Source organism: Labrus bergylta, chromosome 9 (genome assembly GCF_963930695.1).
Source record: "Labrus bergylta chromosome 9, fLabBer1.1, whole genome shotgun sequence".
Lineage (NCBI taxonomy): Eukaryota > Metazoa > Chordata > Actinopteri > Labriformes > Labridae > Labrus > Labrus bergylta.
Window position 1 is genome coordinate 27,505,065 of NC_089203.1, and position 24,896 is coordinate 27,529,960.

Consider the following 24,896-nt stretch of genomic DNA (forward strand, 5'->3'; position numbering starts at 1 on the left):
GCAGCTTTTTTTGAGCCACAGATCTCTCAAGATTGAAAAAGAAAGACGTTGGGGCATCCATGTCTTTGAGTTGAAGGAAACGACTCCGCACAAGAGCTCCCTTCACCCTCTCCTGCAGGAAAGAGCTCAACTCCATACGTTTCTCCTTCAGCAGGGTACCAGCGGTGGGATCCACACTCCCATTTAACCCCTCCTCAAGGTTCTTAATGTTGTCCTCAAGATTTTTAATGACTGTTTTTAATCTAGCAGAAGAGTGTGACGTGTACTGCTGACAAAAAACACGAATCTGAGCTTTACCAACCTCCCACCAAAGCTTCAAAGAATCAAACTCAACTTTTCTTAATTGCCACTGATCCCAAAAACACCCAAAGTTTTTACAGAAAACATTGTCCAGTAGAAGCTTGTTATTAAAATGCCAGAAGGACTTAGCCCTTTCACCTGGTGAAATAATCAGCTCCACACTAACAAAATGGTGATCAGTGAAGCCGACAGGCAGAATATTACAATGAATTAATCTGGGGCTGAGAGTTCTGGAGATGTAAACCCTGTCCAGTCTAGCTGCACACACCCTGTTACTGTTCACCCTGACCCATGTATACTGTCTGGATTGTGGATGTTTCACTCTAAATGTGTCCAACAAATCCAGGTGAGAGATGACAGTGTTTAAAGTCTGGGATGAATGTGGATGTGGCTCCTCTCCAATTCTATCCACGGTGAAATCAAGTGTGCAGTTAAAATCACCACCAAGAATGATCTGATCCTGATTATAGATCAGTAACTCCTTTTGGAGGCGGGTATAGAAAGCTACCCTTTCAGCTCCATTATTTGGAGCATAAATATTAGTGAAGCAGAAAACAGTGTCCTCTATTTCTGCTCTTACAATTAAAAGCCTTCCCTTTACAATTTCAGCACAAGAGACGATCTTTACATTTGCAGATGCTCTAAACAAAATGGCTACTCCTGCACTAAAGTTGGTGCCATGGCTAAGGTAGTTAGAGCCCTCCCACCATAAACCCCAATCTGTCTCATCTGATGGTGTGGTATGAGTCTCTTGTAAAAACAAGATATCAATGTTTTTCTGAGTTGAGATCTCAGAGATAAGGCCCCTTTTCTGTCTGTCCCTCCCACCATTAATGTTAAGAGATCCTATCTTAAGACTCCTCATAGAAAGATCAGAGAGAAAGAACAGACAAGTAGACACAAACAGGGAACAGTAGAAGAAGAAAAACACCTTGTGATGCATGATCATTTCTTTGTCTTCTTCACACTCTTACGTCCAACTTTCCTCAGTGCGGTGATGTGCTTTTTAAGACGGAACCGTTTTTTTGCGTCCAGGAGGTCAAACCCAACCTGTCTTTTCAGTATGCTGACTGACTTTATGAACTTTTCAGTATCACTAAAGTAGTCACTGATTTTTACTGATTTGTTGTAAGTTTCATCCATAAACTGATTGATTGACTCTAAAGAATAAAGACCAGAGCCACTATTTGGCAAATCAGCAATGGATGCATTGTCTGACTCATAATCTTCATCCATGTCCTCTCCTTCACATGATGCCTGGCTACAACACACTGTCTTACCTTCCTTCAATGAAACATCTACAACTGCAGAACTTGTGGAATCTTCAGTTTTATCATTATCTACAGTCTGTGATTTTTCTGTAGCCTGAGAGCTGGTCGAAGCCACCTCTACCTCAGCCACGGCCTCAGCACAAGGCGCAGGCGCGGACGCGGCCTCTGCCGCAGGCACGGACGCGGACGCGGCCTCCGCCCCAGGCGCGGACGCGGACGCGGCCCCCGCCCCAGGCACGGGCACGAACGCGGCCCCCGCCCCAGGCACGGGCGCGGACGCGGCCTCCGCCCCAAGCGCGGACGCGGACGGAAAGGATAGCAAACAATTCAATCTCCGCGCCACTCGCAACACCACCACCGTCACTCACACTCACACTCACACTCACCGGAAACCGGAAACGGAAACGGAGAGGAGAGGAGAGGAGAAGGAGGGGAGAGGAGAGGGGAGGGGAATATTGTTTCACTTCTCCCACCTGTGCTGGAGTTTGAAACAAGGCTGCAGCCGAGGCAGATGTTTTATTGCTTTTTCTTCAAATGGCAGAACAATCTCCTCCGAGTGAGACACAGCACATTTATTTTAAATTATCATAAAAAGGCAGCCAGACTTGATTTCAATTATACCTTCCCTGCTTGCCCTGTGTGGATACTGGTGGATGGCCACCTGCTAAATTGTAATAGTGCTGCTACAGGGATCATTCACAGAAATATCAAGTATCTTTCAGGATGTGATGCTCGACATGAAACATTCATTTTGAATGTTTTTACCATCAATGCAACATTTGCACATTTTCCGCCGCTGCTTTGGGCCTCGCTAATGGTCTGGGGCCCAAAGCAGTTGCCTGCCTTGCCTGTTTACGAGCAGCGCCTCTGTTTGCAAAAGCATGAAACAAACAGACATAGGCGTAATTTACCTCATTAGTGTGGCCAATTTTGTATGTTGGGGTCTGGGCCTATCACAGTGACCACCAACCAGTTTCACATCAGGTGAAGTGAAACTGTTAACACCAATTTGACCTGCAAAAAAAACCAAAAAAAAACATCCTGAATGAAACAGAAAACGATTTAAATTCAAAGGTTGAGTCAGTAGAAATGTTTTTTGCAGTTTGTAAACACAACATTCAAATTAGGCCCCTCCTTCTGGGCTCATCGCTACGGTTAGCGTGTACGGTTTACTGCTTGTACCTACACTTCAAGCTGTCTGAGAATATTTCATTTGTTCTGATGGAAAAGCCAATTATTTAGCAAACTAGCGCTGGCTAACGTTCGCTGTTTGCCACCTGCCTGCCTGTCAAACAGAAAGACGGCCAACTCCACTCGGCGGGTGAAAGGGAACCAAGGGGTTACCCTTGTTTTGGAACGAGCTTTATCGTCTTGGCATCTCGCCTCACTGTGATTATATTTTCTCTTCTTTTCCGCTACGTCCGCATCGACCATATTCACTGGTTTGTGTAGCGTCCAATCACTGAATAGTATTCACTCCCGAATTCGCCTGCCTGCTGTCATTGGCTGAAGAAAGACACCAGCTCCCCGTCCAGATAATGTCCCGAGTCAACCAAAACATCAAAAATCCAGTCAGGACAGATGATTGAGCAGCATTACTTTAGTAAAGGTCTATGTTTCATTGTTTAGGAAAAAGCTACTGACTCAATCTTAAAGTCTAAGTGGGTCTAACAGCTCCACTCAGTCACACTCAGACGGGTCGACTGAACTGTGAATCCATTGGTCAGAGAGTGCTTTATCATCTCATAATGTCTTGATTCTGATTGGCTGCATGTTGCCTGTTTTTTCCAGACAACACCTTTAGTTACAGTGAACCTGCTTGATGGTCATTTACGTACTGACCTACCATGCTCTTGTGCAGAAAGGATTTATTCCTCGTGTTCCTGTTGTCCACACTTCCTACCTCTGCTGAGGTGGAGGTCGCTGCAGGCTGTGCATGAATGAGGACGGCGGTGGTTGTGGTGACGACAGACACAGTATCTTTATACAATATTTTTATTTAGTGTGTGATTTGTGTTTCTATCATCTAACAGGAGCACAGAGGCAGCGTCAAACCTTTCGTCAACTTCAACGCCAAACATGATGCTGAAATCCTTCATAAAGCCATGAAAGGAATCGGTAAGTTTCCCAAAATAACTCATCATATTATCAATGTCATCTCATATTTCTATGTTGGAAAGATGGACAAACAGAGATTCTCCAAAAGTTTTTTTGTTGGTGGTTTATTGCTGAGACTTCTGGAAAAACTTGTTTCAAAGTTGTAAGAGACCGGCTTTAATAAAGTCGCTTCATTGAACGTTGAAGCCACTGTTGGTTTATTTTCCCACATGTGACAGTTCTGTTTGTGTCATTAGTTAAAAAAATAAATACTGTAGAGTTTGTTCAAAAACAGTACAATCAGCGTTGTTTCATTTTTGCAGTTTATTGCTGCTTTTGCTTCTCTCTAAAACCAACAATGACACAGCTGTCAGGGAAATTTTGTTTTTTTCTCAGTTTCCTGCCCTCAACAATTAGTTTAATCCACTGGTGCATGGATATGACTCGACTTTCCCCACTGTGTTTGGTCTAATTAGATAAGAAAGTTTCACCGGCTTTAAACTTTTTTAGAAATATTCTAAAGACGTGTTCAGTAAATTTCTGCAAAGAACACAGCAGTAATGAGCACCGACTGTGCCACCAAAGAGGGTCTCCTGTAACACAATTTTTGCTTCGGTTTTAAAGGTGTTTCCATGTTTTAATAGTTTGACCTTTGTCCTAGTTTCCCCCCTCGCTCATGTGATCTCCTTTTCACTTGCAGAGATACAAAAACGGAGAAATCCAAACGCCTCTGTGCAGTCATTAGAGTAAATCAATGAGCCGGATGATTATCATTAAATTAAAAGGTGAATACAGGCACGCATGGTGGTACGATTAACCTTAAAGCAACCGTATTGACAACCACCACCACCTTTCTATTTCCAGGCTCTTATCTGTTTCACAACTTAGCTATTAAATGTGGAACTAAAAAAACGAACAACAGGGAGGATACAGCGATAACCAGAGTAGACATTGATCCTCTGTTAAAGCTGTCATTAGAGGTCCTGGGGGGGGTTCGGGGCGTAATTACCTTGGGCTAATTCAACACTTTGATCCCTCAGAGGAAACACCGCACCCTGCTCTCGTTCCTGTTTGTCCTCTGAGCCGTTTTTTCTGTCAGGAGTTATTGATTGTTTGATCATTGGCCTACCCAATGCAATGTATATTGCAAGTTGTCAATTATTCTCCATCAGGTTTTGCTTAGGAGAAGAGGCTAGATAATGTGCGCCAACTCAAACAGTGTTAAATAAGCGCTTTGTGTTATCGAGGACACAAAGAAGTAAAATTAATTCAATAGACATCATCACATCGTCAGAGTTTAAAAGTTGAGTTCTTCTTCTTCAGTTATTACAGAAGACGATTAGGGACACTAAAAAAAAACATTTTTGGTTCTGAATTTTTTTATCCTAATCCTCTTCCGTAACTTATAACCTTTGTCCTTTGTTAATTAAACATGTGACGTTATTAGTAAGCTGATTTTAGCCACCTTTAATTGTTTCCTCATGTCTCGCTGTATGTCTTTGATTTCTGGTGCAGGTACGGACGAGGACGCCATCCTCATGCTTCTGGCAGCACGCAGCAACGATCAGCGGCAGCAAATTAAAGCAGCGTACAAAAAGGCCTACGGAAAGGTGAGGGGAGCCGCTGGGACCAAAATGCACACAAACTGGTCCATCTTTCAATTCCTTCCTATTCACCCCTTTTTGTCCAAGCACATCCACTCCTACTGAAAACCGTTTTAAAAAACAGATCGCAAATATATTGTTAAAGCTTCTTTAACAGCTTGAAACAACATTTAGTTTTTAAAGATTTCATATTCTCCTTATGTTTATCTTTCATGTTGTCAGTCTGTGACACCTATAGAGTAGCTTTGAATGATTTGCAGCCCCAAAAAAGTCCTTGTTTATCTTTAACTGAAGAACACTGCAGGGTTGCAGATTTTCCCTTCATGACATCACAAAGGGCAGTAGCCCCTCCCCCAGGTGGGTGACACTCCCACAGCTAGGTGTTTGTTCTGCCCTCTGAGTCTGCCTTCTCACCGTAAACGATAGGACATGGAGCAAGAAAGCACTGAGTAAACCCAAGCCCTTCCAGAGAGGGGGCGTGGTCAGACACAGCTCATTTACATATTTAAAGGTACAGACACAGAAACAGCCTGTTCTGAGCAGGGCTGAAATAGAGGGGTTTATAGACATGATCAAATACAGGATCAGATTGGATTTAGAACAAGAGACTTCACACACATGTTTTGAGGAGCTCTGAGACTTATTTGAACTGGTGAAGAGGAGGAGGGGGATAAGTCATTCAACCATCTAACACCCCAAGATATCTGTCATTAAGAATCACAGAGAAAGAGAAATGAGTCACAGAAGAGGTGGAAAGTCCCATTTTTGCTCTTAGCTGTCAAGAAAGCCATTTAACACTTTCCTGTTCCGTCACACTGTCAGGTTGACCACCTGTGGATTGAAGTAATTTTTTTTCCTGTGTGGGTTACTGAAAAAAAACCACTCTGACAAATGTAATTGCTTCCTGAAGTAAAAATAGATGAAACAGCGTGAGAGTAAAAAAAAAAGTATGGCTGCTTTAATATTGTCAGAGATTGAAGAGTTTTCTCAAAATGTGCACAGAAAGGAGCCTATAGCCTTCATCACTTGCTCATTGTGCTGCATTGTATGATATAATACAAAGGCGACATTCAGCTACTCGTTTGCAATAAAATCTGAGAGGAGAACTCTGCCAGGACGTAAAGATGAAATTAAATATTTTTTAAGTGTCGTATCAAATCCCTGAAGAGTTTAAGCTCCTATATCCTATGCCTGCACTCTCATGCTCCTTTTGACAAACCATTAAAGGCAAATTAATTGGAATGGCTTTTAACAGAAATGAAACTGGCAACAGATCGTTACGTGAATAAAAGAAATGGATGCAATCTAGAAATAAGGGGTTCTCTGTCAGAGGCGCATATAGATTGAACTGTTAAATAGATAAATAGATTGAAGTCCCCACCACGCACACACACACACACACATGCACACACACACTTAAATAAGATATATGCCATCACTTGATGTTTTCATGGACTCGTGCTCGTTTATGCCTTGATTTTGTGAGTCATTGATTCAGATCAATTAAGATGAAGTCGTCTCATTAGCTGCTGGCGTATAGGGAAATATTTCTAAATAAAGATTTAATTAATTTCTGGTGTTGTGTTTCTTCTTCTTGTGGTAATTATTATGTTTGTTCCATTTTTTAATTTGAAGCTTTTAATTGTTGAAACATATTTTTTATAAATTTTGCTCTTCATGTTGTTTGTCCTGTTCCCCCCCCCACCCCCCCCCCCCCCCCCCCCCTTCAGGATTTGGTCAGTGCATTGAAATCAGAGCTCGGTGGGCTGTTGGAGAGTCTGATTGTTGCCTTGATGACCCCTCCCTCCTTATATGATGCTACACAGCTACACAAGGCTCTCAAGGTAACTAACACAAGGCTCTCAACTTGACCAACCAGGTCAAGGTGTCTTTATTCGGGAGAAATTTGTCTGGGAAATTGCTGCACAGAGACAATACATGAAACAAATAACAACAGTTATCACAAATGTGCAAAACATTAGCTTATCGCTGCTACGAATTACCCAAGCATCTGTATATGCAAGTATCTGTACTAAACTAACTAAGGAAGGCTGCAGAGTCTCCACTCAGGTTGCAGCCTTTATATACAATGTAGTTAAATTCCTGAGATGATAGAATCAACAATTACCATCAATCAGTCAGTAAATCTTTATTTGGGGTCCATACAGCAGGCCACCCCCACCAACGAACCAGAGGAAACTACGAGACGAGCTCAGGAGCTCCCAGGAAAATATGTGTTAGAAACATCGTGCATGAAAGTCTCCACATAATGACATGCGGGGAAGAGAGAGAAAGAGAGAGAGAGTGAGAGAGAAAGAGAGAGAAAGAGAGAGAAGGAGAGGAGAGATAAAGAGAGGAGAGAGAGAGGGAGAGAGAGAGAGAGAGAGAGAGAGAGAGGAGAGGGAGAGGGAGAGAGATGGAGAGGGAGAGGGAGAGGGAGAGAGAGACAGAAAGAGAAGGAGAGAAAGAGAGAGAGAGGGAGGAAGAGGGAAAGAGAGACAGAGAGAGAAGGAGGGAGGGAGAGAAAGAAAGAGAGAGAGATAGAGAGAGAGAGAGAGAAAAACAGAGAGGGAGGGAGAAAGAGGGAGAGGGAGAGAGAGACAGAGAGCAAAGGAGGGAGGGAGAGAAAGAGAGAGACAGTGAGAGAGAGAGAAACAGAGAGGGAGGGAGAGAGAGAGAAAGAGAGAGGGAGAGAGAGAGAGAAAGGGAGAGGGAGAGAGCAAGAGAGCGAGAGAAGGAGAGGGAGAAAGAGAGAGAGAGAAACAGAGAGAGAGAGAGAGAGAGAGAGACAGAGAGAGAGAGAGAGAGAGAGGGAGACAGAGAGAGAGGGAGGGAGAAACAGAGAGAGAGAGGGAGAGAGAGAGAGAGGGAGAGGGAGGGAGAAACAGAGAGAGAGAGAGAGGGAGGGAGAAACAGAGAGAGAGAGAGGGAGGGAGGGAGAAACAGAGAGAGAGAGAGGGAGGGAGGGAGAAACAGAGAGAGAGAGAGAGAGAGAGGGAGGGAGAAACAGAGAGAGAGAGAGAGAGAGAGGGAGGGAGAGAGAGAGAGGGAGGGAGAAACAGAGAGAGAGAGAGAGAGGGAGAGAGAGAGAGAGGGAGGGAGAGAGAGAGGGAGAGAGAAACAGAGAGAGAGAGAGAGAGAGGGAGAGAGAGAGAGGGAGGGAGAAACAGAGAGAGGGAGGGAGAAACAGAGAGAGAGAGAGGGAGGGAGAAACAGAGAGAGAGAGAGAGAGAGAGGGAGAGAGAGAGAGAGGGAGGGAGAAACAGAGAGAGAGAGAGGGAGGGGAGAAACAGAGAGAGAGAGAGAGAGAGAGAGGGAGAGAGAGAGAGAGAGGGAGGGAGAAACAGAGAGAGAGAGAGGGAGGGAGAAACAGAGAGAGAGAGAGAGAGAGGGAGAGAGAGAGAGAGGGAGGGAGAAACAGAGAGAGAGAGAGGGAGGGAGTCCCCCCTGCAGTCTAAACCTATAGCAGCAGAACTAGGAGCTGGTCCGACCTGCACCAGCTCTAACGATAAGATTTATGAGAAAGGAAAGTTTAAAGTCTTTTCTCCTCTCGCTCCCTGATCCAGACTTTTTATTGATGGCGTTCATTCTAACTTCATTATTTAATCCATGCCAGTGAGCTTTGAGCCAACATGCAAAATAAATGAGCCCCGGCACTGGCCCACATAAATCCCACTCAGCCCTCTCTGACGGTGTATCAGGTTCACCTGTGAGCTGCATGTTGACACGTCTGCCAGGAGGAAGGAGTATTTAACATCTGTTCAACATTTACAACTACTCAAATTAAGCTCCAACATGTCCAAACTACAAACAGCAAGAGGATTCTTTTGTTTGTTGGCTTGTTGTGGAGTTTAAACAATAATCATTTGAGACATGAATGAATCATTGTGTTGGTATTCAACAGGCAGAGCTTCTAATTAGGGTTTGAAAGCATGAAAATCTCAATTCTCATAAGTGAAAATTGATAATAAAGGACAAGGACACAATCCAATTAATTTGAAGATTAAATTATTTTGTCACAGAGATTTTTCTGTTCAGGCTTTTCTTGCAAGTCATTGTTACATCAATGTGTCAGTCATGTTTTTTATATTCCCTTTTTGTTTGCGTCTAACTGAAGCCGACAACAATCTTTAAAGGCTTTATATGTGATTTTTCACACTTAAATATAATAGAAATCAAATATATCCTCTGAAAATAACTCTGTGAGTCATGACTGTCTACAATGGGTGTAACACCCGAGTCCCACTGTCTGTGATGTTATCAGAGTCCTATCTTCAGTTTGTTTACATCGCCTGGACAGCCGGCTGACTCCTCCCCTCGTGTATGAAAGTTGTTTAATTGAGGGACTAGAGAAAAGAAGAATAACATACTGTACTCACTGCTTAACTGTGTTTCTAGATCACGCTCATTTCAGGTAAATTTACATGCAGTGTGAAGATACCAGCATAATAAAGATCGCTAGCATTAGCATGCTAACACAACAATGCAGCGTGAGTTGTTTTGGTTTCATGCTGGTGCTCAAGGGCGACATCTGCTGGATCAAAAAATCACATATAAAGACTTTAAATCGGCTTATTTTGGTTCTTTCGACTCTGAAAAAATCTGCATTTCTTACACAACTGCAGCCTTTGTTTCTAAGGTAATATCTGAGATTCTTAGTTTGGTACGATAAGTCACAGCAGACTTTTCTGTCGACAACAATGTTGGAATTTGTGAGATCCAAAACCAAATTTGAAGTGGTTTTTCCTTGACACATGCTCAGCTATTTGGACGCATTTCATGAAAATCACTCAAGGACTTTATCAAATATTCTACTCAAAAAACGAACATAATATGTTGCACCCAAAATGATCTCCCTCTGGCAAAAAGACACAACAAAAGCAACTCAACCAAAATCACCTCAAAAGCAAAGTGTTGCAGCCGCAGTCAGGATGTAATTCAACATGAAAAACAACCACATCACCATGTGAGCCGGGTGTTCAATACGCTTCCTGTTCTGCATAATTAAATCATCCTTCATAAGGTGTCATTTCTATGAATTAGTTAACTTTGTCTTTCTCTTTGAGTCGGATCTAAATTCATTGAAAGTCAAAGATTAAGGCTAGTTTTTTACTCGCAATATAACTCAGATTTTTTCATTATTAGCACTATTTCTATCACATATTCTGTCTTTCGTTCAGGATTTTATTTCTCTGCGTGTCTATCCATTTCACTTTAATGTGGCTCAGATGAATGAGTCTGTCACACACACACAGTACAGAGGTATAAAATCTGGGCATTTTGAGTTGTGCTTTGGGGTTAGATCTATTAGCTAATTTGTTTTTATGGCTCAGATATTCAGACTTTTTCTTCTCCTTACAGCACACATACCTCTGCAGATCTTAATGTCGCACTGAAGGCTCGTAAAGTTTGAAGGGAAGTTTGCCCGAGGAAAAAAAGGTTCAGCAAACTCGTGATCCGCTAATAAGCTACAGATGGAAGCTACATCTGGGCTCTTATTTAATCACATTTACATTTGCAGTACGAGTCTGAAATGAAATGAAATGTTCAATCAAAGTGAAGGCAAAGCATTTAGGACTTGGCCTCGACGTTCCCATCACACCTACAGCTCCGTTTTAGCTTTGGTACGTCAGATGTATTGTGCTGGAAGGTTAATTACAGCAAAGCGAGCTGAATTATCTTTCATTTTACGGCTGAACTCCTGAAGCTAATTCACTTCAGCAGACCGAGTTTATTCTCTAATGTCAGGCGTCTTCAGAGTGTCAACCATTTCTCTTTAACATATTTCAGCTTTTGTCTCTTTAAGGAGCCATGAGAAGAATATAATAACAACAAAAAGATAAGATTGCTCCGAGGACACGCTTGCCGCACAAAGCCGTGTTCCCTTCATATTGAGTTCATCCTCATATTGTTGTTTTGCTCCCAGGGCGCCGGGACTGATGACGACGTGCTGATTGAGATCCTGGCCTCCAGGAGCAGAGAGCAGATTAAAGATATCATCAAAGTCTACAAGAAAGGTGACTCGCCCAGCTGTGAAGAAAGAGAGAAAGAAAAGTAGACAAATGTGTTTTTCTTGGGAATGTATTGATTTGATATTCTGATGCTTCTTGATGGTGTTAGATGGAATAATACGACTGTAAACCAACTCAAACAACGTTTTTATTTAGTCTACTAGTCCCAAAACTTAAACAGTTTCATTTATACAACAAGAAGAAGATTACAAACACCTGCAGCTGCTAAGAAGTGTCCTGAGTTAAATGCTATGCTAACATGCTGTTTCAGTCTTGTTTTCTGTTTTTGAAAGTTGGACACAAGCCATTTGTGTTGGAACCTTTTATTGTATTTGGACTTAAGCTTTGTGACATCAGGTTTTTGGCTTCCAGCATGTGACTTCTGTGAGCCAGAAGTGACCTAAAACATATGATACGATGCGATAAAATGAAAACAATTCGATACACTTCACTAACCCTCAGACTGAGGATAGTCTGAGGGTTAACTGCCTCCATAGCTCGATAAATAGATATAAACAACAATCCACATGTATCGTATTGGACCATATCGTACTGTACCGTACCGTATCATACCATGTTGATCTACAACCTTGAAATCCTTACTTTGTCTAAGCACAAAAGAGCAGCTGAAACTGATAAAACTGCATTTGGTTTTGCCGGTATTATGATGCATTCATGTGCTGTCCAAGTTCCCGAGTTGGGAAGTCCTTCTTCTGACTTCAGTGTGTTCTCGTGATTTCAGTTTGGAAAGTCTGAATGTTCCTGTGGCGCTCTGTTGCCGTACTTCATCTTTTTACCCCCATAATGAACATCAGAGAGTAAGAACAACAGGAGGAAGGACCTAGAGACGAGGAAACAAAGTCGGATCAAGCATGGCTAAACAATTCTCACCTTCACCATCATAGAGGCGTTCTTTTGAGACACTTTAGATATCTTTGTGTGGAAACCTCGTCCACTCCGGGGAAATTAATTGGTTTCGTTTTGTGGGACAGAAAAAACAAAAGGAACTATAATGGGAGCAATGCTTGATCATCTTATTTGTCATATTATGTCATATAAAAATTACATCTTGCTATTAATTCCAGTGCGTATAAAAACTTAGGGACCTTCTTTCCCATGTGCACAGTTCACTTGGTGCATCAGCCTTCGGTTCCCCTCTGTAACATGAAGGAGTTAATCCTTCTGAACACTTGAAAGCATCATGGCAAGAACGTTTATGACAAACCAGAGTTCAAATTGCAACAAACCTTGGTGGAAAATATGTGAAAACAAATTCACCAAGGGGCCAAAAGCGAAGAGGACAGTTTATTTGATCTCGGGAGAAAGAGAAGGCCAATCTGTCCTTCAGCCCACTAATCAAATCTTTTGCTGTCTGAGATCCTCCTGCAGGACGGAGGGCCTCTCGGGAGGGTCGATGGCAACCATTAGAGATTTTTCCGGGCTGGAAATGTAAGCAATCTTCTGTCCCTCTTCTCCTCTTTCCACCCAGAGTTTGGCGGCAAGCTTGAGAAAGATATCTCCGGTGACACCTCAGGGCACTTTCAGAAACTACTGGTGATCCTCCTGCAGGTAGGACGGGGGGGTACTTGTGTTTCCTTACCTGATAATGAGAGCCTCTGGTGATGCCATTACCAAGTCATGAGGTGTTTAGGTGTTAGAGAGAGGAAGGGGAAGGGGGTTAGGAAAGCACAATCCACTACAATAGGTTTACAGCAGAAATATTATCTGCACGGTTCTGGGACCCTCGGGGGGGGAAATGTGATCTTCAGGGTTTACCTGGGTGGACCGGGCTCATTGTGTTTCCATCCACACATACTTTTTCTCTCTCTGTTTATCAACCTATCTCTCCAACCTTCCACCTGTCTGTCTGAGAAGGGGAGCAGGGAGGAGGGAGTGGACGAGGCAAAGATCGAGAAAGATGCTAAGGTAAGAAACAAGAACATGACAAAACCCTGTGGCTTTATACATCTTTTCTATAAATATCAGACAATTCAAAATTCAAGAGAATACATTTTATATTTATAAGCAATCTCCTGGACATGTAAAACTCTACATCACAAAGAAGCTGTTGCTCTTTGACACTTATTGCTCCCTGGTTGCACCACAAGAGTGATGAGTCTGAACTAAATCTGCAAAACACAAACATGAAATATGGACCATTTCCTGGCAGGGAGCAGTCCCCTTCTGGAGTCTCAAATAGTTTGCCAACTGTTCTTAGCCAAGGAGTAACCTAAAATGATCCCCAGATAAAATGTCAAACCATCAAAAAGGGGATTATCCTGAACTGAAGATTTTAATTAGACATACTGTAGCTGTTCAAAATGAAAAGAGGAAATACAAAAACATTAACCCATCCTTTGTAATCACATGTACATAATGTTACTTTGTAATAGTCATAATTAATAACATTTTTGGTTCTCAGGCTCTTTCCTATTCTCAGAAAACAAGTATAAATATATGTAGGCTGTTAATGCAGTCATTTATAACACGAGAGGCTAAAAGACATTCAAAAACAGAGACTGTTAATACTGTCAATAATCCTGAGTTTATTTTGCAGTACTTCCTGTTTAATCTTGTAGATTATTTCTCTTGTGTTGCATGTCGAGTGTTTCTTCCCTCCAGTTCTGATCGCCCTGGTTGTCTTTACCTGAGTCATTAGTCTCAAGTGTGTCTGATTACCCCGATATCTATTTAGGCCTAGTCCACATTTCAAAAAAGAATCATGTCCACACATGCTAAGTTCTCAAAATCATCTTTTTAAAAATGCCAAAAATACCCACCTTAGTCTCAGTGTACCTTTCTTTCTGTGGCAGTTTCATACATCTACCCACAGCGTTCCCAGCAAGGGCGGTTCTAGTCAGGGGCCAACAGGGGCCAGTGCCCCTGTAACACTGAGATTGGTCCCCTCTGTGGCCACCCCTCCTAAAGGAAGAACCCACCTACACAGTATTTGACTCAACAACTGGACTCACAATCTAGTATTAAATACTGAAACAAATATAAATCATGGTATTTAATTATGTGCGCTATTATTTGGCATAATATATATATATTTTTTTAAAGCGATAATCTTTGTCTATTTTTCACCTGGGTTTAATGTTCCCCTCTGAGGTAAAAGTGGTCTAGAACCTCCACTGATCCCCAGTGACTGCTTGTTGCTATTCCTTGTGACTAAAAAAAAAAAAAAAAAAAAAGGCAAAGTAATGCAAAACAGAAGCTTACTTTTTAAAGTTCCAAAAACAATCTTTCATGTTTACTTCTGCACTTGGGTCCCGTTCCTCGTCCTGTAAAAGACCAAGTGACAAGTTTAGTATTACACAAGCAAAATTCAAAAATCAAAACCAAAGAAAAATCCTGCACACAGGTGAATAAAACAGATAACATTTAAACTAGTTTTAATATCATCTTTAAAATGTCAACATATTCAGTGATTGTGTTTGTAGAGATAGGCTAAAGGGCAAAGCCGGAGAAGAGTCGACAGATTAATTAATTTAAGAACGCAAACCTTTGAGAGTGGATCATCTTGTTTCCTATAAAACATTTTTTATTGATGGATATTGAACTGTGAATTGGGATCCAAAGATAATAAACTGTCTCTCTTGACATCAAACACAAATCATAGTAGCAGTCTCATGTAATGATTATGCAATATTTCAAATAAAGGACCAGAAATACAGATTTTTTAAAATCAAACAGAAAAGAATGACTAAGAAAAACGAACTTGTCTTTGTAGTTTAGACGCTGAACAAGGTCCTATATCCGCCTCCTTTCATTATTTCTCTTACTGAGAGCTCCAATAAATCACGTCCACACACGAGGTTACTCCGTGTGCGTAAGTGTGTGAATGTACAATCTGCCACCACAGGACTTGTACGCCGCTGGGGAGGGAAAGTTTGGCACGGATGAGGAAAAATTCATCACAATCCTTGGCAACAGGAGCGCAGAGCATCTCAGGGAAGGTTGGTTTGAGTGAGTTTGAGTGTGTGCCAGCAAATTTAAATATTGTGATGTATGATGACCGCTGAATAAGAGAGAGACGACTCACTGACGTTTTCCATTCATGCTTTGCTTTGTGTGAGCTAATGCATTCAGAATATCAAAGGTCAGTTACTGACAAATACTCAAACAGACAGAGACAGCATTCATAAGATAAGAGAAGATACTATGAACTTTATTTTCCCAGTTGCAAATTTGCCTTGGACTGTTTTTATTATATCAGAATGAATCTGAGTTTCTATTTGTCTTCAGATAAGGGACCAGAAGTAAGCAGGTTATAAAAACTGATCAAACAATTCAGGCCTTGTGCAATGTGAAGATGCTTCCTATGTGTAACTAATATCTGCTGCATAGCCCTACTTGTTCTTTCTGGCATAACACATTCAGTTCTGTATACGTCCCAGGAGAAGTAAGAGAATGTATCACCCTTAAAAGAGAGGTCAGGTTGAAATGTGCAAGAGAGACTAAAACTTGTCCAAACAAAACAACACTTTAACCCACGAGGTGAGAGCGTGACAAAAAGTAGAGAGAATCAGAGTTTGTAGGAGTGATAAACAACAACAATCAGATAGCTCAGCGGCAGTCCTCAAGGCGAAAAAAGTTGCTCTCTGGTTAGAGAGGTCAGAGGGGGAAAATGGCAACACCTGCGTTTAGTAAACACAACTGGACGAGCACCTCACTGAAATATTAATGGAGATGGACTCAAAGGCCAAAATACAGGTGAGTCAACGAGTGATGAAGCTGAATGTTAAGAAACGTTATCACAAGCAAGACTGAGCTAAATATAAAAGAATGAATCAACAGGTGTTCTTACCATAACTAAAGCCCCCATTCCACACAGCGATCTGGTTCAATTCAGTGCGGTTCGGTTTGGTAAAGTGCATATTTGTTGTCCAAAGTTTGGAATGGTACCAAAATAACCGCTCTGTACTGTTCTACGTTTTTGCTACCTTTCTTGTCGGCTAGCCTAGCGTACTAATCTGTACCTAAAGGCTGGAGCTAGACACGCTGCGGTCCGTTGATTGGTTGAATTGCAGTAGTCACTTCCTGTGCGACAGCGGTAATAAAGGACAAACACAAAACGTGCCATGTTTAAACGTTCCCCCTTGGATTTTAAGAGAGTCATTTCAAGGCTGTCTTTGTTTTTTTGCGACTAATGTCAGCGTGTTAGCTGTCCTGTGGACGACCTCGGAGATGCAGATTTCTGATGGACGTCCTCCATTGTTGCTCTTTGTTTACTGCGTCGAGTTCTTTTTGATCTGAGTTTATTGTCGGGCTACACTTTTCCTCGAAGCTATGAGGTGACGCTATTACTTTGCCGAATCCGCTATCACTATACGGCTAACACTCTGCTTACTACTCCGCTTTGTTTAACTCTTAGGGCGCGGTCTCACTGGCCATCTGTACCGCGCCCAAGCACGCTTCCACGCTAAATTCCAGTTCGTTTGACCAGTGTGACCGCTCCATATCGTGCTCAGGCACGGTACACTTCCTTGGCTTTGGCACACTTGGGAGACGTGTGCTTCAGCACGGTACACTTCATGCACGAGCACAAGCACGCGGGTAAACAACGCTGACAGCCTTCATTATGGAGAAATCCAGAGTTTCATGTCTGTATCTGACTAACATGACTCAATATAAGACACAAAGTAGCTGTCATGCTCTCTGTTGTTCTCTGATGTGCGGGCGCGGACTCGGCCGTGCGTCTATTTTATTTTAAAATTAATTTTTTGCTGTGTCTGATTAAAATGGCTTAAAAATAGCTGCAAAGTCAGTAAAGTATCTGTCATGTTCTCTGTGTTGTTCTCTGATGTGCGGCCGTGGACTCGCCTGTGGGTATCTTTTTCTCTCTCTCTCTCTCTCTCTCTTGTCCGTCTGTCTTGTAAACTGAGCACGCTTCATAATAACATAAAATGTGTTGTAAAGAGGTAATCGTGCTTTTAGGCACGGTTAGTCCTGGCCAGTGTGACCGCAGGCCGGCCAGCGTGGGAATGCCGCAGCGGGGGGGGCCAATCGTGCTTGAGTACAGCACGGTACAGCTGGCCAGTGTGACCGTGCCCTTAAGGTGAAGTTTTGAGATAAGCCCTCAGGGTTTCTACCTCACCTGCACATGTGATTATTTGAATTTGCTTGTGCCTGTTTGACTTTTCTTTCAACAATGTGCAAATAAACTAAACTACCAAGCAAGGATGGGTTGAATGCTAACATAAACTGCTAAGACTTAGGTGGCAGTAGCCAGTGTGCTAGCTAGGAAAGTTATTTTTTTTGTCTTAACTGTGGGACAGCTTACAAAGAGAACTCAAGAAATGTCCAAACGTTTCAACAAACATGTATAAGGCACAGATTTTCACCAGGTTGTGTTTTTTTAAACAGACTTCAAAATGTGAAATCAAATAACAAGCGCTGCAGCAAATGTAAAAGCAAAGTCGACTTCAATCATAAAGAAATCCAGATTCAGAACTCAGAACATCTTCAGGCAGATGTGTCTGCCACCAAATCATTTAACATTTTCTGAAAAATTAAAAGTGTTTTTGTTGTTCTCTGCAGTGTTTGATGCGTACAAGAAAATCTCGGGCTCTGATATGGAGGACAGCATTGAAGGAGAGACCACAGGGAATCTGGAGAACTTACTGCTAGCTGTTGGTAAGACCTGTGATTTGTCAGGAACAGTACTTGAGTCTTAATAATCTCACAGGTTTTGTTTTTGATGTGCCTGTAAGAATTAAACAAAGGGGGGGGGGGGGGGACAAGTCTTGACAGAAGAAATCAATGCCAACACAATGTCAGATTACCTTGACAGGGTTGCAGGTCTACGTGTAAACCTGACAGAGCCTCGTGTTTTTATTCCTCCACAGTGAAATGTGCCAGGAGTGTACCAGCGTTTTTTGCTGAAGGCCTGTATAAATCAATGAGGGTAGGTGTCAGTGTGCCGCAGTATCTCCCTGGAGGTCTCTCTGTCTCAACTTGTGTGATGTTGTCTTTCCTTTATTGCTTCAGGGTGTTTTTGTTTGGGCTTATCCAAAAACAAACCAAGTTTTAATTTAAGTTAAAACTTTGTTGTCTGCAACCCCGCTGTAGGCTGAATGAATTAAAAACTTTGTTCTTTGTGGTAACTGAAAACTCTAAGATTCAACTTGTTAAAGGAGCAATATTGTAACTCTGACACCTAGTGTTTAAATTGGGTACAGCAGTCAAAATTCAAAACATTGAGTAGAGCTGACATCCTCGCCCCCTCCACCCTAAAGTCTGTAAACGCAGGTCACCATGTGGTGGACTCTGAAGCTTCAGTGTTTATCCAGCTCTGCATGGGTCTGTAAACCTTTCTGTGTTCTAACCTCTCTCCATTTTTCAAAAGCATCTCCAATATTGATCCTAGTTTGAGCACGTTTCTGCTCGTGGAGCTTATTAGAAACATGCAGAGGCTTTTTAGGTCGGGTACAATCACTTCTATCTGAACCACTTCTCTTGCTCGCAAACCGAGGGGTGTCCAAAACGGCGGCGGTGTTTTATATTTGTGGATGAATTTCTCTGGCCATATATTCTATTTTGAAAAATGTACATTTCTATAAATGTGTTGTGATGTGGGCGCGGTTAATGTGAGACTGTTGATGTAGCTTAGCATAGAGACTGGAAACACAGCAAGCGGGTTTCAAAAGTCACACTGTATCATTCATTTTCATATGATAAAGAAACGAGTCCACAATCTGCCAAGAATAATAAAAAAGAGCGACCACAAATCTGGATCTGCACGACGTGCATTTGAACTTCTTGCTCCAAAAATGCAACAAGAAGCTAAATCTGGATGCTGTTTTTAATAAACAGCTATGGGTGAAACGCAGCATGTTGTAAACTTGGAGTACATGTTTTCCTCTCACTCGGTGTGTAATGTGTGTTCAGCCTGGATGAAGAAGCAATTGAAAAGACTGTTAACTCCAGCTGTTAACGGGAAGATGTTTTTTGTGTTTAGCGCGCTGGAACTGATGACGAAACCCTGATGAGGATAATGGTGTCGAGGAGCGAGGCGGACATGTTGGACATCAGAGCCAGCTTCAAGAAGATGTATGGAGCCTCTCTTTACTCCACTATCCAGGTATACAGCGCTCCATTACCTCTTATTACTGTTTTCTCTATGACTCGATCCCTCAGAAGACAAAAAAGTTTAAATCCTCCTCATATTTATCCACTTGATGTTCTAAACAAACTCATCTCTGCCTCTGCATGCTCCTAAGCACCAGCTGCGTGTACATTGGTTATACGATGCTGATGCTCCATTCATGTCAGCGCAGTGATGGAGAGGAGATTACTGATTTACTTTAGGTGCCTTGTTCAGCTTGATGAGACTGCTTCCCATGCCTTTCACAGGAGCAGAAGTGAATTAATCTATTCTCCTGAGGCCAGATGTTCAGGCTGAGTTATTGCCGCCCTCCGATGGAACCGCCCAATGGCCGATATTAAAAAAGATATGATGAAATAACGCTAATGAATGCAGTCGACTATAGAAAGGAATAATATATAGTTTTCCTTACAGCTTATTTATATTTGATTACTGAGATTTTTAAACCCACATTTTTCATTAGAATGTATTTATCCCAGCGACAATATTTTGGGAGGTTTTATAACTGTTGATCATTTTCAAAGCTGATATTTTTGACTTGTCAATCACAGTTGTAACTTATATTCTGATTTCTGTCTGCATACCGTTTAGATGTCAGAGCTCCACAGCCCTGTTATGGTTGATAATGGCTAATTAGTTTGATTTAATTGACACATTTAACACATATTTTAACTGAATTTCTTCACACAAATGACCGTGCAATCTTTCTAAATTCTGTTCTTGAGGCAAAGAAAGTTTAGAATAGAAGAATACTGATCCTAGTTTGAGCACGTTTCTGCTCGTGGAGTTTATTTGAAAAGTGCCGAGGTTTTTTAGGTCGGGTAGAATCGGCTAAATCTGTTAAAGGAGCAGTATGTAACTCTGACACCTAGTGTTTAAAATGGGTACTGCAGTCCATATTCAAAACATTGTAGAGAGCTGTCTCCCCCCCCCCCTCCTCTCTAGAGTCCATGCTCACACAGGTCACCATGTGGTGGACTCTGAAGCTTCAGTGTTTATCCAGCTCTGCATGGGTCTGTAAACCTTTCTGTGTTCTAACCTCTCTCCATTTTTCAAAAGCATCTCCAATATTGATCCTAGTTTGAGCACGTTTCTGCTCGTGGAGCTTATTAGAAACATGCAGAGGCTTTTTAGGTCGGGTACAATCACTTCTATCTGAACCACTTCTCTTGACCGCTTCCATCGCTGCAACACCTGTTGGTTTGCCGTTTGCCTGGCTGTGTGGGGGCGTGTCTTAAAAGCGCCTACCTTCTCTGGTCCAAACAAATCCAGAGCATTCAGGAGCAGAATCTAAAGTTAGAAGGAGGACATACTGGCTGCTGCATTGTTGTCAGAGAAGCCAGCACTTCAACATAGCATGTTTCCTTAATGTCAGATCAGATAGTGAGCTTAAAAATAACAATCATGGATCAAAAATCTTGAGTCATAGTTGACCGTGTATCTGGAGATGTCCTGTTGACAGTTTTAGTTTCTTTTTTTAATGATGGTGTTTTGGGAAAAAAATCTTTTTTTTTGCCACAGGCTGAGTTACCTGAGTGATATTGGCCGACGGGCAAAAATTAAAGTAAGGCTTAGTGACAGCGTTGTATTCCAGCTCATTATAATAAATCCAGTATAATGAGACTTTTTTAAATTTTTGTCAATGCAGAATTGGTGAAGTACGTTTTTTGCTGAGTTGTTTTTGTGCTTCCAAGTTTCTCTGTAATTAAAAAGTAATGTGTGAATTAATTTGTATACACTTAGGCAGTACCAGGCACGAACCAGACTTATGTGTACATTTAGCTTTTCTCAGAGTAATTTCAGAGGTTTCCACCAAGATTTCATCTTACTTATCTCGCCATATCTCTGGATAATAACATAAATATGTTGAGTTAGTTTCTCGGGATCTTGAGAGAACGACTAAAATAAACTTGTTATCACATAAAAAACCATCAATGTTTTCCAAAGATCACAGGATACAGCAGTTGATATCCCGAGATAATATCCAAAATGTACATCATATCTCAGAAAAACAGAGTAAAATAAATTGTATTGCCCTCTTAGGGCTTCTGTAGATCTTAATTTATCGTCTTTTTATCTTTTTTTCTGTCGTCATTCAATCCAGCATATGCAGTTTTATGACTCCAGCGTGCATGGGCTCATTGTTTTTTTGTTTTTTTTTGGAGTCTGTGGGTGTCGGCTGAGAGCGTTGAGATTCATGACACTACGTTACATTCATTTGGCACGTTGACAATTTTTTGTTGAGAGCGACGGTGACAATACGAGCAGTTTAGAGGTTTCATTGTCTCGCTCAAGGACAAACTCTCAACACGCCATGTGGAGAGGCGGAGCAGCCGGTCCACCCACCGCTACACAACCGCCAACGTTAAGCATGAGAAGTGACAGCGTGACATACAAGCGTCATTGGAAAAATACCAAACACAAAGTAGGACGTTTTGAACTTTTAAGGAAAGAGACAAAAAGCAAACCTCCCACGCCCGCTCCATTTAAAGCTTAATGTAGAAAAAGGAATATATTTATCTCTGAATCCATTCAGAAAGTGAAAAGGAACCCTCTGACTGTTTCATTAATCAAATAATTGTACCTTGTTTGTTGTTTTTTTTGCAGGAGGACACAGGTGGAGACTACCAGAAGGCTCTGCTCTACCTCTGTGGTGGGAACGATTAATATTTTTGAAGCTGTGTTCAGCAGCGGGACGAGTGAACGATGAGCCCTCGGTTTTGCAGCGAGACAAAGCATCACTCGACACGAGGTCATCGATCCAGAGTTGCTGATTCTTTCCAACTTTCACTTGCTATTGATTGAATTAGTGTGAAATACTCACCTGTCACTTTGACTTATTATAATAGGACAGACAAAAAAAAAAAAAGCAAACAGAAAGCACTGTTTAGTTTATTGCTGAGTTTGTCAGGGAGCGTGTTCAAAATATAAATCTCTATTGTTGAGAGGAGATGCACTGCAGCAGATTAAGCTGATTAGCTAGACTCCATCTGTAGTCCCGGGTGATGAGTGCAGTTTGGCTTTATGTTGATGTGAATAATATTTAAATGTTTTGCTTTGTGTGAAATAAGTAAACTCATGCTCATTTTAAAAAGTCTCATTTTCATTTTTCCTCATTTGAACTGTTCTGCTTGTGTCTTGTTCCTCTGTGTTTTCAGACGACGCTAACCGTTGTTTTTGGAGCGAGCTCGCAGCACGTCTTAAATGCAACTTAGAAAATACAATACTGCTGCTGAATCATTAAAGCCGACATGTCGACAGCACCGCAGCTCTCATTAATTACACATGGACTGCTGATCCCGGACTTGAATTGCAGTGCAGCTGTCACTTATTAATAAACAATGGGACACTATTAGACATTTGTTGACTCATATAAAGACATCCATTGCCTCAGTGTCTCTCTGCATGACGGAGCCTGATGTCAAACAAACAAGCTCTTTAGATCAGAAGATTGGAGATGAATTCCTTTGTGTTGTTTTACCACCGGGTGGCAGCAGAGTCTGAAATCAGCTGACTATTTTCCCACATGGCTTTCATTCAATGTGACACTTATAACATTAAGAATCAAAATATCACCCTTCTGAATGTATTCAGTTTTACTCAGTCCAAAATCCTTGAAGTTCACACACGCATTTCCCTGTGGGGACGATAAAGATATATTTGACCTTTGACCCTTTGACATATATATTTAATAGTATAACTGAAATTTCAAGTCATTTCAAGTCAAAGTTTGAAACACTTTTACAAGATTTGAGACAATTTTACATTTTGAAAAACATTTTTACATTTTACAAAACAAATGAAGATGTGAAACACTTTAAAAGCACTGAGACAAATTTACAAGTGGCAGAACACTTTTAAAAGTCCACAAACAAATTTAGAAATGACAGAAGTCTTTCCGCCATAACAAACCGGAAACATCACTTCTTGCATTTGGTACGTTCCCTTTCCGTCCAAGATCCTTCCTGTATAATCAGATATGTTACATGTTGTGATCGTTTCAATCTGAACCAGCACATAAGATAAATTCCTGGGTTTTAAGAAAAAAAATCAGCAAATGTTTTTAGTTTTTTGAATCCCTTATTGTGTCTCTTTAGTTGAGGACCTAAAAATATAAAATTTTATGTATAAGTTGAAAAATTGGATTTCTGCTGCTTCTTTTGGATTCATTCATTACTTCTTGATTCATTTTAATCTCTTAACTCCAGACAGGACAAACTACTTTCAACACCAAGTGTAATTATTCTCTTATTTCTATTGAGTTCATAATGTCTGTATTTGTCTAGTATCACTGTTTCTGTTTTTCTTTAAGTCTAATACTTCTGTTTGAATCCTGAAAGCTGAGACAGGGACAGAGGTTGCAAATCAGCAGCAGTCAGAAACCATCATGCATGGTATCAACTTTGTATTTTACACATGAAGCAATGCTTATTGCATGTGTCCCTGTTAGATAAACACTTTTATTTTAATTCTACCATAACAATGTCTCAGTTAAAAATAAAAAGTGGAGCTTGGTTGCATAGAGTCCCATAGAGGTAAGAAAGTGTGTAAGAAAAACACCCTGCAGTGAGCGGTCATAAACACGTCTTTGTGGTTCAGGAGCCTCTCCTCATCTTCGTTAAACTTCTGTCTGCCAGACGATCTGGTATTCAAACACCACCTCCAGGTTTATGTTGGAAAAAATGTTTTTCATGTATTGGCACGCTTTCCTCAGAGGCGTATGTTCTCTTTGCAGACATGTTTTCATTGAAATTCATTCCAAAATGACGTGCAAATGGACGTGACCTTCACTCGGTACGGTTCAGGTGATGATGAGCCACGGGAGAATGTCTGAGATTTTTTTTTATTACAGTTTAGCTCCTACTGTTTCTTTTTTTTCAGGCACAGTGAAGTAGCTCAAAACAAGTAGGAGTAATATATTTTTAAACGTTCAATATGTAGAATTTTATTACAATATAACCTATTTTATATATTTATATTTTTGTTGAATACTTACGTTAGCTCAAATATTTCCAACAGTTATCAAAGCCAGAGAAATCCGTCCTTGTTCGTTGTAGACACATGTTCATCGTTGCCGTGGAAACACAGGATGTTATGTCAAAAGCGGCTACATTAGGAAGCGGTAACTGCTACTGAAAGCTGCTGTACTGTTGCTGTATGTGCTGCTTTGATTCTTCACTGTGGTCAATGTGGGGCTTTTTATCATCAGGGGGAGTAGCAGAGAGAACTCCCATGATTCACCGCCAGCCTCAGTGTCATCATTTGTTATTGTTTGGCTTGAGAGCCCCCTGCTGGCGGTATCTACATACTGTGCCTTTTAATGTGAATTACTGCATTTTAAGACATTTGCTCAGGTTGATCAGACCAAGCAAGGGCTGATAAGTAGACGAGGTCCAAAAGTTTTCCGTCACAAAAAAAAAACAAAAAACAGGCTGCAAAATAAAAAAATAATGAAAATACAGAAAGTTAAAACAAAATACAACCACGGAAGAAATGCTTCAGA

At 41.3% G+C, this 24,896-nt stretch overlaps 1 protein-coding gene across 1 annotated transcript in view; it reads left to right on the forward strand.

Moving 5' to 3' along the window:
- The window catches only part of anxa5a (annexin A5a), a 28,883-nt gene extending 6,402 nt beyond the window's left edge, over positions 1-22,481 (forward strand). Inside the window, exons 3-13 of the mRNA XM_065959113.1 lie at positions 3,605-3,689; positions 5,184-5,278; positions 7,003-7,116; positions 11,199-11,289; positions 12,773-12,852; positions 13,159-13,209; positions 15,149-15,242; positions 17,827-17,922; positions 18,135-18,193; positions 19,247-19,369; positions 22,001-22,481. Coding sequence (XP_065815185.1) covers positions 3,605-3,689; positions 5,184-5,278; positions 7,003-7,116; positions 11,199-11,289; positions 12,773-12,852; positions 13,159-13,209; positions 15,149-15,242; positions 17,827-17,922; positions 18,135-18,193; positions 19,247-19,369; positions 22,001-22,060 — 948 coding nt within the window. The 3' untranslated portion in view covers positions 22,061-22,481. The remainder of the gene's footprint in view (positions 1-3,604; positions 3,690-5,183; positions 5,279-7,002; positions 7,117-11,198; positions 11,290-12,772; positions 12,853-13,158; positions 13,210-15,148; positions 15,243-17,826; positions 17,923-18,134; positions 18,194-19,246; positions 19,370-22,000) is intronic.
- The last annotated feature ends 2,415 nt before the right edge of the window (positions 22,482-24,896 follow it).